General features: G+C 48.6%; 1 protein-coding gene across 4 annotated transcripts; it reads left to right on the top strand.

The window, feature by feature from the left end:
• Nucleotides 1-536: 536 nt before the first annotated feature.
• CE2H16orf46 (chromosome E2 C16orf46 homolog) lies at nucleotides 537-12995 on the top strand. Of its 4 annotated transcripts, XM_043599742.1 has the most exons (5): nucleotides 537-961; nucleotides 4694-4777; nucleotides 6407-6476; nucleotides 7795-8042; nucleotides 10762-12995. In XM_043599742.1, the coding sequence occupies exons 4-5, from the start codon at nucleotides 7833-7835 to the stop codon at nucleotides 11731-11733; spliced, it is 1182 nt and encodes a 393-aa protein (XP_043455677.1). In that variant the 5' UTR covers nucleotides 537-961; nucleotides 4694-4777; nucleotides 6407-6476; nucleotides 7795-7832; the 3' UTR covers nucleotides 11734-12995. The 4 variants fall into 4 exon arrangements, with proteins under 4 accessions (XP_043455677.1, XP_043455679.1, XP_043455678.1 ...); XM_043599744.1 differs by lacking the exon at nucleotides 4694-4777; XM_043599743.1 differs by lacking the exons at nucleotides 4694-4777; nucleotides 6407-6476.
• Nucleotides 12996-13603: the final 608 nt, after the last annotated feature.

The following is a 13603-nucleotide window of genomic DNA, read 5'->3' as shown; positions in this document are numbered from 1 at the left end:
CCAAAAGTAACAGGACCAAAGGGAGAGGAGGAGGGGGTGGCTAGCCTTCCACTGTTCCAGTTCCTCATCTGACTTCGGGATGTGAGCACGGCCATTTCCCTTCGTTCGTTTACAAGATGCCCATGCCCGCCTCACAGCGCTGTACCGCGACAAGTTCAACGGGTGCTACCCTCGTGCCGCCGGTGGATTCAAACTAGCAACTACCCGTTGAGCAACTGGGGGCCAGAAAGTTAAGGATGAGGAGATTCCACTAGAAACTTGGCCCGCATCACCCTCCCGCAGTCGTTCTCCTGGAGAAGGGGCGGTCTGGGGACAGCTAGCAAAGCCGGGAACCTAAAGAGTGGAGGCCACGGCTGCTGCTGAGCATCCGACAACGCGCAGGACAGCCCCCGCCTCCCCCCAGCACCATCCCGCCCAGGCCAGCAGTGCGCGCCTGTGAGTGGAGGCCGGTCCTCGTTACTAACTCCAGCGTCCGGCGGGCGTGAAGCCGCTGCGTCTACTTCCCTGACTCGCGCTCGGGCTCACACCTTACCTCAAACGCCGCCTCGGGCGCCCACCTCGGGCCAGAGATCCTCTCTCCCGTGGAAGGTGCGCAGCCGCGCAGAGCCTGCCGGGAGCACGTGCCCAGGGCCGTCAGCCAGCAGCGCCTCCCGCGCTCAGCTTTGTTACGCCAGCGGGCTTGGCGTCACTTCCGCCACAGACCCCGCGGGCCCCGCCCACCGCCCCGCTCCGCCCCCAGCGCGTCCGTAACCCGGGGCAACTGTCGCCCTCGCCCGCTGCGGGGGTACTTGGTTGTCCCGGAGCCTTCCATCCTGTGGGCCCCACAGAAGGGTGTGAGCGGCCGCGGCCGCTTCCCCGCCTCCCGGCCAAGGCCCCGGACCACTGCACGGGCGGCGGAGCGAGAGGCCCTGCCCAGTTCGAAAGGAAGCTGCGCACCGAGGCCGGGAGGCAAAAGGGGGAGGTAGTGTGGGCCGGGGGAGGGGCTGGAATAAATAAGAGTGGGAGGGGCCCAGGGGGGCGGTGAGTATGTGGGTGGGGCGGTGGGAGGAGCCGCAGAGAGGGCGGAGCTCTGTGGGGGAGGGGCAAAGGGAGGAAGGGGAGGGGCTCGTGGGCAAGGGGGGACGTTTTGCTGGAGAGGACAACCCTTGAAAGAAGAGTAGGCATCTTTTGTGACACGGTAGGAGCTGCTGGATGCTGGAGGAAGAGAAGGAGCTACCTAAGGAACAAAGAAGGATCTTGGAAGAAGGGAAGGAGACTGGGGGAAGGGAAGGGGCTATTCTAGTAAAGAGAAGAGTCCGCTGTGAAACGCCTAGGCTTTAGGAGCTACAGGTGGATTGCGTGTATTTGATGACTTGTGCTTTCGTGTAGACTTGTAAACTGGGTGATACCCAGAAGACAGGCGTTGCTTTACTCTTTTATCCCCGGAGTTAGGCATCTAATAGGCACTGAGTGAGTGAATGGGTGGAAAGGGCGGAAAGCTGGGAGACTGGGACTGCAGTAAAAAAAGGTCTGATTTGGAGGGATGATTCCCCTAGGAATCATTCTATGCATCATCAAAGCTGCTGTGCTCTGTGGACACATAATAAGTATAAGGCACAGATAATTAACATGGAGAGATAAGATTTATACTCTTGAAAACGTGAACAAATTGTGCAAGCGGTGCATGTGCTTCGCTTTGAGGCAAAGATTCAACTCCCCGCCAAGTTGTGTTCTAAAACTGTAAATTAGATTGAAGTCTTCAAATCATTTTCCTTTAGAAACTTTATTACCAGTGATCAGCATGCCCAAGCCAATCTTCAAGACTTATTGAACCACTTCATATGCCTGAAGCTTAGCTCTGTTTTAAGAAACTTCACTTCTACCATGCCTCACAGTGTTTCTATTCATTGATTTTTTCTTTCGATACATTGTTAAGGATCCACAGAACATCCATTCAGAATTCCAGCCGAGGCTGCCAGGAAACCATCTTTCTCTCCTGGCTGAAATTCTGACATAGATTGAAAATTCCTTTAAACCTGAAACTTCCAGGAAGATGGAGGTGGGGAGTAGGGCATGGTTGTAGAGCCAAGGTGGTGGCAAGGAGTTTTGAGAGATTATAGCTTGCTTTTGACTTAACCCCCCCCCCCCCTCCCCGGGGCTTTTCACCTCCTCTCCTGGCCCATCAACATTCTCCTCACCGTTAATTGCCTGGGAATGTGTCAGCCAGGTGTAGGAATCTAGAGTAAGGATTTGGAGTCTCTTTATATAAGCCATGGCAAATAGGTGGCGCACATGCTACCTCTCTTTATTCCCTGGCTGACATCGTTAATCAATCACAGACCTCTTTCCTCCAGCGTCCAAGTCTTAACATCCTTCTCAACACAACCTTCCAGTTGTATTGGAACTGTATGGAACTGACAATCATCCCTAACATAGACAATACATTTTTTAAAAATTAATGTTTATTTTTGAGAGAGACAGAGGGTGAGCAGGGGAGAGGAAGAGAGAGAGGGAGACACAGAATCCAAAGCAGGTTCCAGGCTGAGCTGTTGGCACAGAGCCTGACTTGGGACTCACACTCATGGACTGCCAGATCATGACCTGAGCCGAAGTCAGGCACTTAACCAACCGAGCCACCCAGGCACCCCTAAATATTTTAAAAATAAATAGACATCAATGTAAATGTAAATTCCTATAATGCCTGGTAAAATTCCTTTTTTTAAGAAATGGGTGCACCTGGGTGGCTCAGTCGGTGAAGTGTCCAAGTCTTGATTTTGGCTCAGGTCATGATCTCACGGACATGAGATCGAACCCTGCATTGGGCTCCAGGCTCAGCATGGAGCCTGTTTGGGATTCTCTCTCTCCCACTCCCTCTGCCTCTCATCTGCCACCCCTCGTCACGCTCAGGCACGCGCTCTCCCTCTCTCTATAAATAAATAACCTAAAAGAAAAAAGATTGCCTAAATTGATAGATCAAGAATGCTGTAGATGAGATTTATACATGTAGGCCAGATAATTGTATAGCGAGGTGAATTTACAGCTGGTTGGTACTTAATAAACGTCCAAGTACAAGGCATATCCACATGGCATTGTCCTTTACCTTCTCCTCACCAACATTATATCAGTGACTTAAATGAAGAGGACGTATGCCCCTCAAATTAATAGAGTGTTAAAGTGCAAAGGAATGGCCAAACTGTGGGGTGTCACAGTCAGATTCACTGTTATCTAAGCAGGTTGGATTGGTGGTCCAACATGGAGAAAATTTTAGAAGGATCAGATCCATTTAGAGGTCTATATCTAGCAAAAAAAAAAAAAAAAAGAAAAGAAAAAGAAAACAATTCAAAAAGAAAATTAACAGCATGTATGTGGAGTGAAGAAGACAGGGATTATTAACAATTCATGTGGGGAAAAAAAATGTAGAAGTTATAGTTGACCCCAAGCTCAGTGTTAATCAAGGTTGTGATATAGCTTAAAAAAAATGCAGCAATCTTTGTTCAATTAGTAGGTGTAGATTTTAGAGCAAAGAGAGTCAGATTTCAAACTAGACATTTCTCGCCAGACCACATTTGAAATATTTTTCAAATACTCATTTGAAAGGTACTATATTTCCTCATTTCCAGGTACTATATTTTAAAGACATTGACAGGCAATTGGGCGTTCTTAAGATGAGGGAATTTGAGATTCCCATCTGAAGAAATAATAGCTGTCTTCAGTTATTTTCAGGATTATCAGATGTTGCTTTTGGGAGCAACACCAGGAACTGAGAGGCATAATTTTCAGGCTTGCAGATGTCTTGTTTTGAGAACATTCTAATCTTTAGAGCTACCAGTGGAATGAAAAAAGATGCTTTTAAAGTAATGAACTCTCAGTTATAGGAATGTAAAGCTCCATGGAAGTGAGGAAAGTGGAATAGCATGACCTATTGATTTACCTCACATCTGTAAACTAGCCATAATTTTACTCTCAGAAAATATGACTATTACATCCATGCAAATCTTTACATTTCAACGTCAAAGTAAGAGTGCATACAATTTGTTTTTTTTTTTTTAATTTTTTTTTTCAACGTTTATTTATTTTGGGGACAGAGAGAGACAGAGCATGAACGGGGGAGGGGCAGAGAGAGAGGGAGACACAGAATCGGAAACAGGCTCCAGGCTCTGAGCCATCAGCCCAGAGCCCGACGCGGGGCTCGAACTCCCGGACCGCGAGATCGTGACCTGGCTGAAGTCGGCCGCTTAACCGACTGCGCCACCCAGGCGCCCCTTAGAGTGCATACAATTTGTAAGAAATCACATATCCACTCTTTTAGCTGATCTTTAATTGCTTCTTGTACGTTTCTTTTCTTTTTTAAAAAAATTTTTTTGATGTGTATTTAATTTTGAGAGAGAGAGAAGAGAGACAGAGTGTAGCAGGGGAAGGGCAGAGAGAGAGGGAGACGCAGAATTCGAAGCAGGCTCCAGGCTCCGAGCTGTCATCACAGAGCCCAATGCAGGGCTCGAACTCACAAACCATGAGATCATGATGTGAGCCGAAGTTGGATGCTTAACCAACTGAGCCACCCAGGCACCCCGCCTCTTGTACATTTCTATTTGTTATCTCTTACATGAGCCGGAAGACAAGAATGGGCAATACAACTTGAAGGCACGATTATTGGAGAAAAATTTAACACTAAGACTGTTCTCTCCACTAACTGACTTTTTTTTTGTCTAATTAGAAAAGACCACCAACATTCTGTTTTAGTAGTGGGGCATCCTGACCCAGCTTGAACATCCGTGTCTCAGAGGAGCATCGCAATCTGGTATGCAGTAATCTGACCATTTGACTAAGGATACTGTGGTTACTGACTTCAGAGATGATTCTTCGCTTTTGGTCACAAGGAGCCAATATTGTTCCCATGATCCTCTATGAAAGGAGTCACGTACTCACAAAATGCGGTATTTATAACAAACATGTAAAGTGCTTACAACAACGCCTGGTGCGTAAAAAGAGCTCTGTGACCGCTTATTTTTATTATTTAATATTACCGTCACCTGGGTTTCTTTTGGCACTTTGGAATATGATGTGACTGGCACTTCTGGTACCTTCACTGGGTCCGACTTCCACTGACTCCAGAACAGGGCCTTCCCCGAGACCGCCTCTTTGGCCCCCGCTGTTCCTTTGTCTCGATATAGACATACTTAGAGATAATCTTGTCCTCCTCTCAGATTTCACAGTTGCTCATGACCTCCAACAAATAGTCGGAGGAGCTGGAGATGGTTAACCTGAGAGAAAGAAGAGTACTTGCAGCCTTTTCACAGGGCTGTTGGAAAGCTGAGGCATCGGGCAGCCTTCGGATCGATGACTCTTCAGCCTTTTGTAGCCACACACGGCTTTGTGACACTGATGCGGGCCCCTTCCTGGAAGAGTGCTTGAGCATTTTCAGAGGTGTCCTAGACCTCGTGAAGCCCACCCATGGCTGGGAAGGCTTTCCCTCACAGAGCCGTGCTCTGGAGCACAAAATGAGGACGCCAAGTGGAGGATATTGAGGGGGCAGGGCAACCAGTGCTGGTTCCCTATAAGGAAGATCTTCCTCAGAGCCCTGCTGCGTTGTACGGTCGCCCAGGGTGGTTTTTACGATAGCGATGGCCAGACTTGGCCCAGACCAATTAGAATCAGGATCTCTGTGGGCAGGATGTGGGCCTGATGATTCCAAGGTGCTGCCAACTTTGAGAACCAGTAAATTAGAGCTCTTTGCCATTGAACAGACTTTCTAAGTAGTGAGCACCTTGCCAGCAGAGATACTTCAAGCCAGAACTTTTTTTTCTTATTGATTTGAACATTCTAACGATACTTAATGTCTCCTGAACAATATCTCTCTTCTCTATTCACCTCACGTGTACAGTTATCGTTTAAATACGTGGCTTTGCTTTGGAGTCTGCTTTTTTCCTTCCGAACTGCATACTTGTTAAGTCCTTTGGGTTGTGCGGCATAAATGTATTTGTAATTCAGAAGAGAACAGGACCGAGTCCGGAGCTTCTTTGGCCTAAGCCGTGCCTGAAGTGGAATTTTACAAGATAAAAGGACCGGGCCGGTTTGCACACTCTGGCCCTTAATCATGCTTCTGTTTCTTTCTTTTTTTTTTTTTTTTAATCTTTTCTAAATTTTTTTTTAATGTTTATTTATTTTGGGGACAGAGAGAGACAGAGCATGAACGGGGGAGGGGCAGAGAGAGAGGGAGACACAGAATCGGAAACAGGCTCCAGGCTCTGAGCCATCAGCCCAGAGCCCAACGCGGGGCTCGAACTGACGGACCGCGAGATCGTGACCTGGCTGAGGTCGGACGCTTAACCGACTGCGCCACCCAGGCGCCCCCATGCTTCTGTTTCTAAAGAGAATAGCACTCCTGGTTTTCAGTCACTTCTTTTTCCCTTTTTTTCTCCCCCTTCAGATTTCACTCATTTCCTCTGATGTCTCACTAGAAAAGATTCGGATGTCCAAAGATATCTGACCTTCCATAGGTAAATGGAATTTTATTAGCATCAAAATGCCCCTTTAAGCCTATATGAAAAAGCCAAAATGGTAATTAAACAGATATCGTTATGCGAAGTTACCTCAACAGAAAATGTTACAAGTGGGCTTCTGGCGGGGATCGCGTCAGGGTGAGAGAAAGCAGCATGTGTCATCCCAGTGGCCTCTGTGTCATTATAAGCAAGGAAAGCTCAAGAAGGCGCTGGCTGTCCCTCAGCATTCAGCTGGACCATTGGAGGTCCCCAGGCTCTGAGATTCATCTCTGCCGCTTGCGGGGTCCCCAGGAGGAGCATCTGTCTGTAGGAAGGTAGTATAAGCACACCCATCTTCTAGATGAGCAAACAGACCCAGAAAGGTAATTGGCCCAAGGTCGTGCAGCTAGCAATAAGATTGGAACCCTGGCTGTTTGGCAACCAGATCTGTGCTCCTGATCAGGACGATGACTTTCCTATCTCTTTGACTGGATTATCAATGCCAAGTTCCGTTTTTCAACCTGAGAAAACATCGGTTAAGGATAGACAGCATCACCCTCAGCATCACTGCCACCGCTGCCGTTACCACCACGTGGGGTACTAGTGTGCACAGGGGCTGCCATGCCATGGCATCACCACAGACTGAGCAGCTTGAATGACAGAAATGCACTGCCTCACAGTCCCAGAAGTCCAAAATCAAGGTATCGACGGAGTTGGTTCCTTCCGAGGGCCGTGAGGGAAGGATCTGCTCCGGGACCCCCTCCGTGGCTTTCAGTCTTCAACCTGGGCCTCCTCACATGGCCTCCCTCTCTGCGTGTCTGTGTCCAGATCACCCTTTTTGTGAGAACACCAATCATCCAGGGTAGATTAGGGTAGATTAGTGAGCAGACTGACTTAGTCTAGACCACATGCTGCCTAGCCTCTGCCTGGTGTCCAGAGTTGCCAGAAAGGGAAAGAAGAGGCTGGGCTGCACGCGTGCTCAACACATTTCCCATGGTGTTAGCACAGTAGCATCTGGACTGTTTTGAAGTGGAGGGTAGGGGTGCTTGACCCTATATTCCTTGCTGTGCTCTATGCCATGATCCGGGATAGAGACTGAGCTGACATCTCCCTGTCTGCTTTTCCTCGATCCCAACTTTGGTCTTTAATTAAACCCATCAGCCTTTCAAATTGGCCATATCTTTTATAATATCGATAGCTGGCAATGGATGCTTTTGTAATATTTCTTCTCGGTCTCTTCGTGAACGTGTCTTGACGTTATTTCACACGAATTGTCGAGTTGATCTTTAAGAAACCAGTATTAAAAACTAAGTTCAGCCCTCATTTCACGCTGCAGGAAGAAGATGTTAAAAACCTTCAGCAACTATCACGGTGATGGATCTCTGTCAGGAAAATGCGGCTGAGTTAGAAAATGGTGAAAACGATGAGACTCAAGGCCCAGAAAAAACGGAATTAACCTATACGTGCTCAGATGAAAGAAGCGAGAAGAATCACGTTTGCTGTCTTCTCCACATCAGCGACATTACGCTTGAACAAGATGAAAAAGCCCGTGACTTCGTCATCGGAACTGGATGGGAAGAAGCCGTGAGTATCTTCTTCAGTGAGGTGTCTCACACGCCTGTGTTTTGGTGCAGGCCTTTCACTTTTTTCAAAAATAGTTATTACCCAAAAAATCGATAAATGATCAAGACAGGAAGTTTAGGAATAGAGGTACAATATAAATAATGATAATAGCGGCACCTTTATTGGGTGTTTGTGGCCAGTTAGTACTGGCCAGCACAGGACTCAGTGCTTTACACACATCAGTTCATTCAGCCTCTCAACAGCCCTATGAGGCAGGTATTATTGAGGCCTTAATTTTGGGACAAGGACAGTGAGGCACCCAAAATGTGAAAGAGTGTGCCGGTGGCCAAGGCAGGGCTCGAATCCAGCTCTTCTGGGCTCCAGACCCCAAGCCCTTAACTGCTGGGCTAAGCTCCCCAAGAGACAAGAGATTTCTGTCCTAGTGGTTCCACTCAGAACTCCGTGGGTTTATTCTTAAACTATTCTTAGAATCAATACTAGAATCCTAAATTTAGAACTGTAAGGATGTCACATTGGAAAACATTAGGATGTCCAAAGATATCTGACCTTCCACAGGTAAACGGAACTTTATTAGCATCAAGTTCAGTGATTCCTAGGTGATGCTTGGCAATGTCCCACAACTAGGGATGAGGGGAAGGGGGTGCTACTGGCATCTACTGGGCTGAGGCCAGGCATGCTGCATATCCTGTAGTGCCCAGGACAGCCCCTGCCACAGGGAATGGCCCGGCTCTGTGTTCGTTCAGGAGTGCCATCACAGAATACCACACACTGGGGAGCTCACGCAACAGACATTTCTTTGTCACACTTATGGACGGTGGGCATCCAGGATCCGGGTGCCAGCATGGCTGGGTTCTGGGCAGGGTGCCTCTTCCCGGTTTTGTGCTCACATGGCCCTCCTTGGTGGTGCAAGCAGAGAGGGACCCTTTATCGCCTCTTCGTCTTATAAGGGCACTAATCCCATGATGAGGGCCCCACCGTCTTGACTTCATCAACCCTAGTTACTTCCCAAAGGCCCCACCTCCAAATTCCATCACTTTGGGGACTCGGGCTTCAACACAGGAATTTGGGGAAACACAATCATGCAATCCATAACACGCCCTAAACGTCAGAAGTGCTGAGGTTGAGAGACCCTGATCTAATTATGACTATGGAAATGGAGGCCAAGACACGGCAGAGCAACTCCCCCAGCCCACTTGGCGGTTGATGGAGCCGTGTCTGCAGGACCCTTGTCTTGTGCTCTCTCTGCGGCACCACCCACCCCTGCCTTGCTCCCGCCAGATCAGTCAGTGTTACAGACAGTTCTACCTGAGGATCTGACTTTCCAAGTTTAGAAGGTTCTGTTCACCACTGGAAAGTAACGACTTTGCAATGTGTACATATCCAAAGGCTGTTCAGAATTCAAGAATCTTCTTGAAAGAAATGCACGTGCCCCGTGCTCAGAGTATGTTTGCCACTCACGGTCTGTCGAGGATGATCGAGCCACACCATCTCCTTCTGCTTAACCCCCTGCTGCCCTTCACTCTCTCCGGCCACCCAGCCCTGCCCGGCTCCTTGGGCGGCCTTATCTCAGCAGGTGTGACAGAGACCTGTCCTGCACTGGCTTGTGGCCCCTTGGTACTTCCTGTGCTGGTGCCGGGGGCCTGGCTGCCAGCACATGAATGAGGATGGAGAGCACTCTGCTGGCGGTGATTTATGAGCGGTTCCTGTGTGTAGAACCAAGGGATCTCACAGCATGGGGTGCCTCGGGACTGTTCACTTCTGGCCCAAACCGGCCCAACACAAGGGGCCTTTCCTGTCACTATGTTGGTCTCTCCCTATTGGAGCCCTGGGGGCACCCACACCACTTGGGAGCTCTGTGGGGACTCCGGAGGGAGGCACAGTCACCTTGCAATTGCAGCTTGGCTCTTGATCCTGGCAGGAATCTGGACCTTTGTGCCAACATTTAGCCTACTTGTGACAGCCTACCTGTGAAGATCAAAAGAGCCAGGTGTCATTGACCCCCATCTCTGGACTTGGATCCCCTGTCAGGCCACCTGAACACCCTGGAGATACAAATGCTTTGTACCAGCCTCAACCCTAGGCTCACATGGGGTGCTTTTTTAAAACCCCCTGCCCAAGTCCATCTTTTGAGTATGGGCTTAGTGTGTTGGGGTGAAGCTCAGGGATCTGGAGTTTATGCAGCAGCTCTGGTGACTTAGGGTCAAGGAGGTGGAGGACATTTGCTGACTCATCAGGCACACCTGTTTAGTAGATGAGACAGAACATCTGTAAACATCCGTAGAAAGATTAAAGTTCCAGATTACTCTGGGATTGTGACCTGAGCCAAAACCAAGAATTGGATGCTTAACTGACTGAGCCACCCAGGTGCCCCATAAATACAAACAGTTCTGATTTTAAGCGCTCTGGCTTTATTTTAATGTGCATCTGAAAAAGTATACAGCCAGCACATCAAGATGCCCATGTATGGTATTTTTGCCTAGTATTTTAGTATTCAACCCTATTGCTAGGGTTTCAGATTAACAAATACTCCTACAAATGCTATTACCAATACTATCACTTAGTATGAGGCTAAAATAGAGTGAAAATTTTTAAAAGATGCTGAGTCAGTTTTAAGAAAAATATCAGGTCAAATAGGATGGCCCAAATAGGGATGTGTCCAGAGCTGGGGCAGCTAGATTTGAGCAGCTCGGCCGGGAGTAACATGCTGCTGTATTTGCAGGTACAAGGCTGGGGAAGGACATCTCCAACGGCCTGCATCTGGTCCAGGAAGAAGCTTAAAAAGGCGAGGGTGAGAGAAAGTGCCAGCAGCTGCTTACTCTGTGTCAGTCTCTCCCAAGGGAGTTCTGAGGCCGGGCCTCAGCCGGAGGTGGGGAAGTTGGGGTCCGTGGGTCTGGAGAAGGCTCAAGGCAGCCCCTCCCAGACTCAGGGGACCCGCCGAGGCCCCACCACTGCCTCCAGGGAGATTAGCAAGATCTGCTTTCCCACTTCCAGTCAGGGAGAGAAAAAAAGTCTGCAAATAAAGGAGTTTATTTGGTGCAAGGAAGACTGGGCCACCCCTGAGGCTATTAGGGGCAAGGGCCCGGGCCAAGATCCCTCCATCTCAGACTCCTTGACTTCCAGGGCCCTTTTAGTCCTACCTCCCCTGAAGGCTTCACCCCCATACGGCTTGGATGTTCTGGGTAAGAAGAGTAAGAACTTTTTCTTGCAGCCAGAAGAGAAGGTGCTGAGTGTGGAAAAGGATGAGTGTGTGGCTTGTGCGTGTGGACTGAAAAGGGTTGACGGGAAAGGTGAAAAGAGACCTGTTGAGCTGGCCAAGCACCCTAAGGTCACTGACACATCGCCTTTCCCTCCCCGGGCGGCCCCCGCACCCCTGCTGGCGGATCACGAGAGGGGCTGCCTGCACTGGTCCTTCCTGCCTGAGAAACACCTGGTGTGCCCTCCCAATCCCGGCAACGTGCGCTGTCTGGCCACCGTGCGGCTTTTGCAGCAACAGGGGGCGCAAAACTACAAAGCCAAATTCAAAGCCAGGGAGCCAAGACCTGCCGTGAACACCCCAAAGCTCGTTCTCACGGAGGCCAAGCAGGAAAACAGGCCCAAAACGTTGGAGACCAAAGTGTTCCCGAAAACTCTCTTGCCCTCCCTCACAGTGAGCAGAGTTGTTATTCCTGTCTCCACTCACAGACTCCTCTGAGTTGCCACAATAGAATTCCCTGGGAATGACCACTGTTTGAAGTTCATTCATCCTCTCCCTGTCTCTCTCTCCCGCCCCGTCCCGTCCTTCTTTTCTGCCGTACTCTTTGCTCCCACCCTCCCTTCCCCTGTCCTTTTTTTGGTAGTAGAACCAAAAAGCGAGGAAATTGAACCTCACTGTATGGGTTCTGATTTATTCTCAAAGCTCCCATATGTATGTGTCACCTGCTTCTGCTGCCTAGCCACTTCCAACATGCAAACGGGTAATGCCATTCTTGCCTCTGCCTGCCTCGTCTCTCTACTCCCCGCTGGAAGCCACGCGGATGGCGGGGACTCTGAAGGGCCGTCCCTCAGTGATGCCCATGTCAGCCCTGAGCCAACTGGCAGGGGCTCTCTCCTCCCCACCCCAATGCCTTAAGCTTAGCGTAAGGGCTTGTTTAGACCAAATTATTTCCTGATCTCTTGGACCAGGCAGATACCGATTTGTTGCTTCATTTTCTCTTGCAACAAAGATCTGGAACATTGCTTTAATAGATAACTCCAGCCTATGTCCAAATGAATATCCTCGTGTCCAAGGTGTCCTAACCTTATATCCATGGATCTACCATATCCACGACATGCTGCGTGTGCCAGGGTTTCATATACTTATAGCCTCATGCTAGTCTCCACGTCTGGAAAAGTTCTAGCCACGTGAGGTCTATAAAGTCCATCTTGGGAAGCGGGTTAAGAATAATTTTTGTTTAAATGTTGCTGTGATTATTATTGCCACCCTTCAAGCTTCCCCCAGCCTTACCTTCGTCTAGTATTTGGGAACTGTACAACTCCAGACAGACACGGAATAGGGATGTTCCTTTCTCCCTTCCCCTGTCCTCCTTCCCTCATTTTACCCCAATGCATATTTTCCAAAGTTGTATATAAATTAAACATTTGTAAATGAGTTATATTTTAAGTGCCAAGTGACCACGCTATGTAGAGAAATGCTCTGAAAAACCATTTTGTAATGTGAGTAACCACTTAGCTGCTCTGTAATTACGTAGTTTGCATTTGCTTAAGATAGGTTGTACTTGGAACTCTGGACTTCCTGTCCCCCCACATGATGGGTAGACAGAACATATGACTGTGTTTGTAAACATCTGCTTTGGTCTTCGTAATGTCTCTAGTTTAGGTGTTTTTTTCTTTTTCTGTTTCGTGGTTTTTGCAGAACACTGGAAATGCAGAAATGGTTGTAGTACAGCGGTCATTAAAAGGTGTATTTTGCCTACAGAGATTGGACGCTTCTTTATACTTTAGAGGCAGTTTTTAGGTCCTGCCCACCCCTTCCCTGAGTGAAGAAACCATCTGGATTCTGCCCCCAGGAAGCCACTCTGGTTTCCCACTGTGTCTGGACCGTGGCGGTGTTGGACCCGATGCTGCGTGAGGGCCCTCCGGCTCTGGCCCCCGCCCACCTAAGTCAGTGGCTCTGCAACCCCCCTCTTTTAAAGAGCAGGATGAGGACTAAGCTCAGTACACGTAAAACAGGCGAGAGCGTCTCGGGAGGGAAGCCTCTACCAGCGCAGGTGAGGGACAGAGCCTCGCCCAGTCAGCCCAGAGGTGTTTACATTTTGAGATCTCGAGGCAGTCTGAAAACACTGATCTAAGTTAAAACAGAATATTTTTTTCCTGAGAAAAATTCTTTTGCTGAGATAAGGGTTATAAATTCTATAGATTTGGGGGTAAACATAATAATTTAAAATTAAGAGGAGGGCAGGTCTCAACAAAGGAAGGGCCCAAATTCAACGATTTGTAGTATCCTTCCTTTTAAGCAAATAATTAGTTTGGCCAACAAAATATTGACTAGGAGACTCCTCTGTGAATAGATAGGCACGTTTCAA

The sequence above is a fragment of the Prionailurus bengalensis genome, chromosome E2, assembly GCF_016509475.1.
Source record: "Prionailurus bengalensis isolate Pbe53 chromosome E2, Fcat_Pben_1.1_paternal_pri, whole genome shotgun sequence".
In the NCBI taxonomy this organism is placed as follows: domain Eukaryota; kingdom Metazoa; phylum Chordata; class Mammalia; order Carnivora; family Felidae; genus Prionailurus; species Prionailurus bengalensis.
The sequence above is the reverse complement of the archived record's forward strand: the minus strand, read 5'-3'. Positions and strand labels throughout refer to the sequence as shown.

Coding starts and splice junctions, on each gene's coding strand:
- CE2H16orf46 (XM_043599743.1), top strand. CDS start 7,833: ATGGATCTCTGTCAGGAAAATGCGGCTGAGTTAGAAAATGGTGAAAAC. Junction 8,043..10,761: donor GAACTGGATGGGAAGAAGCC/GTGAGTATCTTC, acceptor CTGTATTTGCAG/GTACAAGGCTGGGGAAGGAC.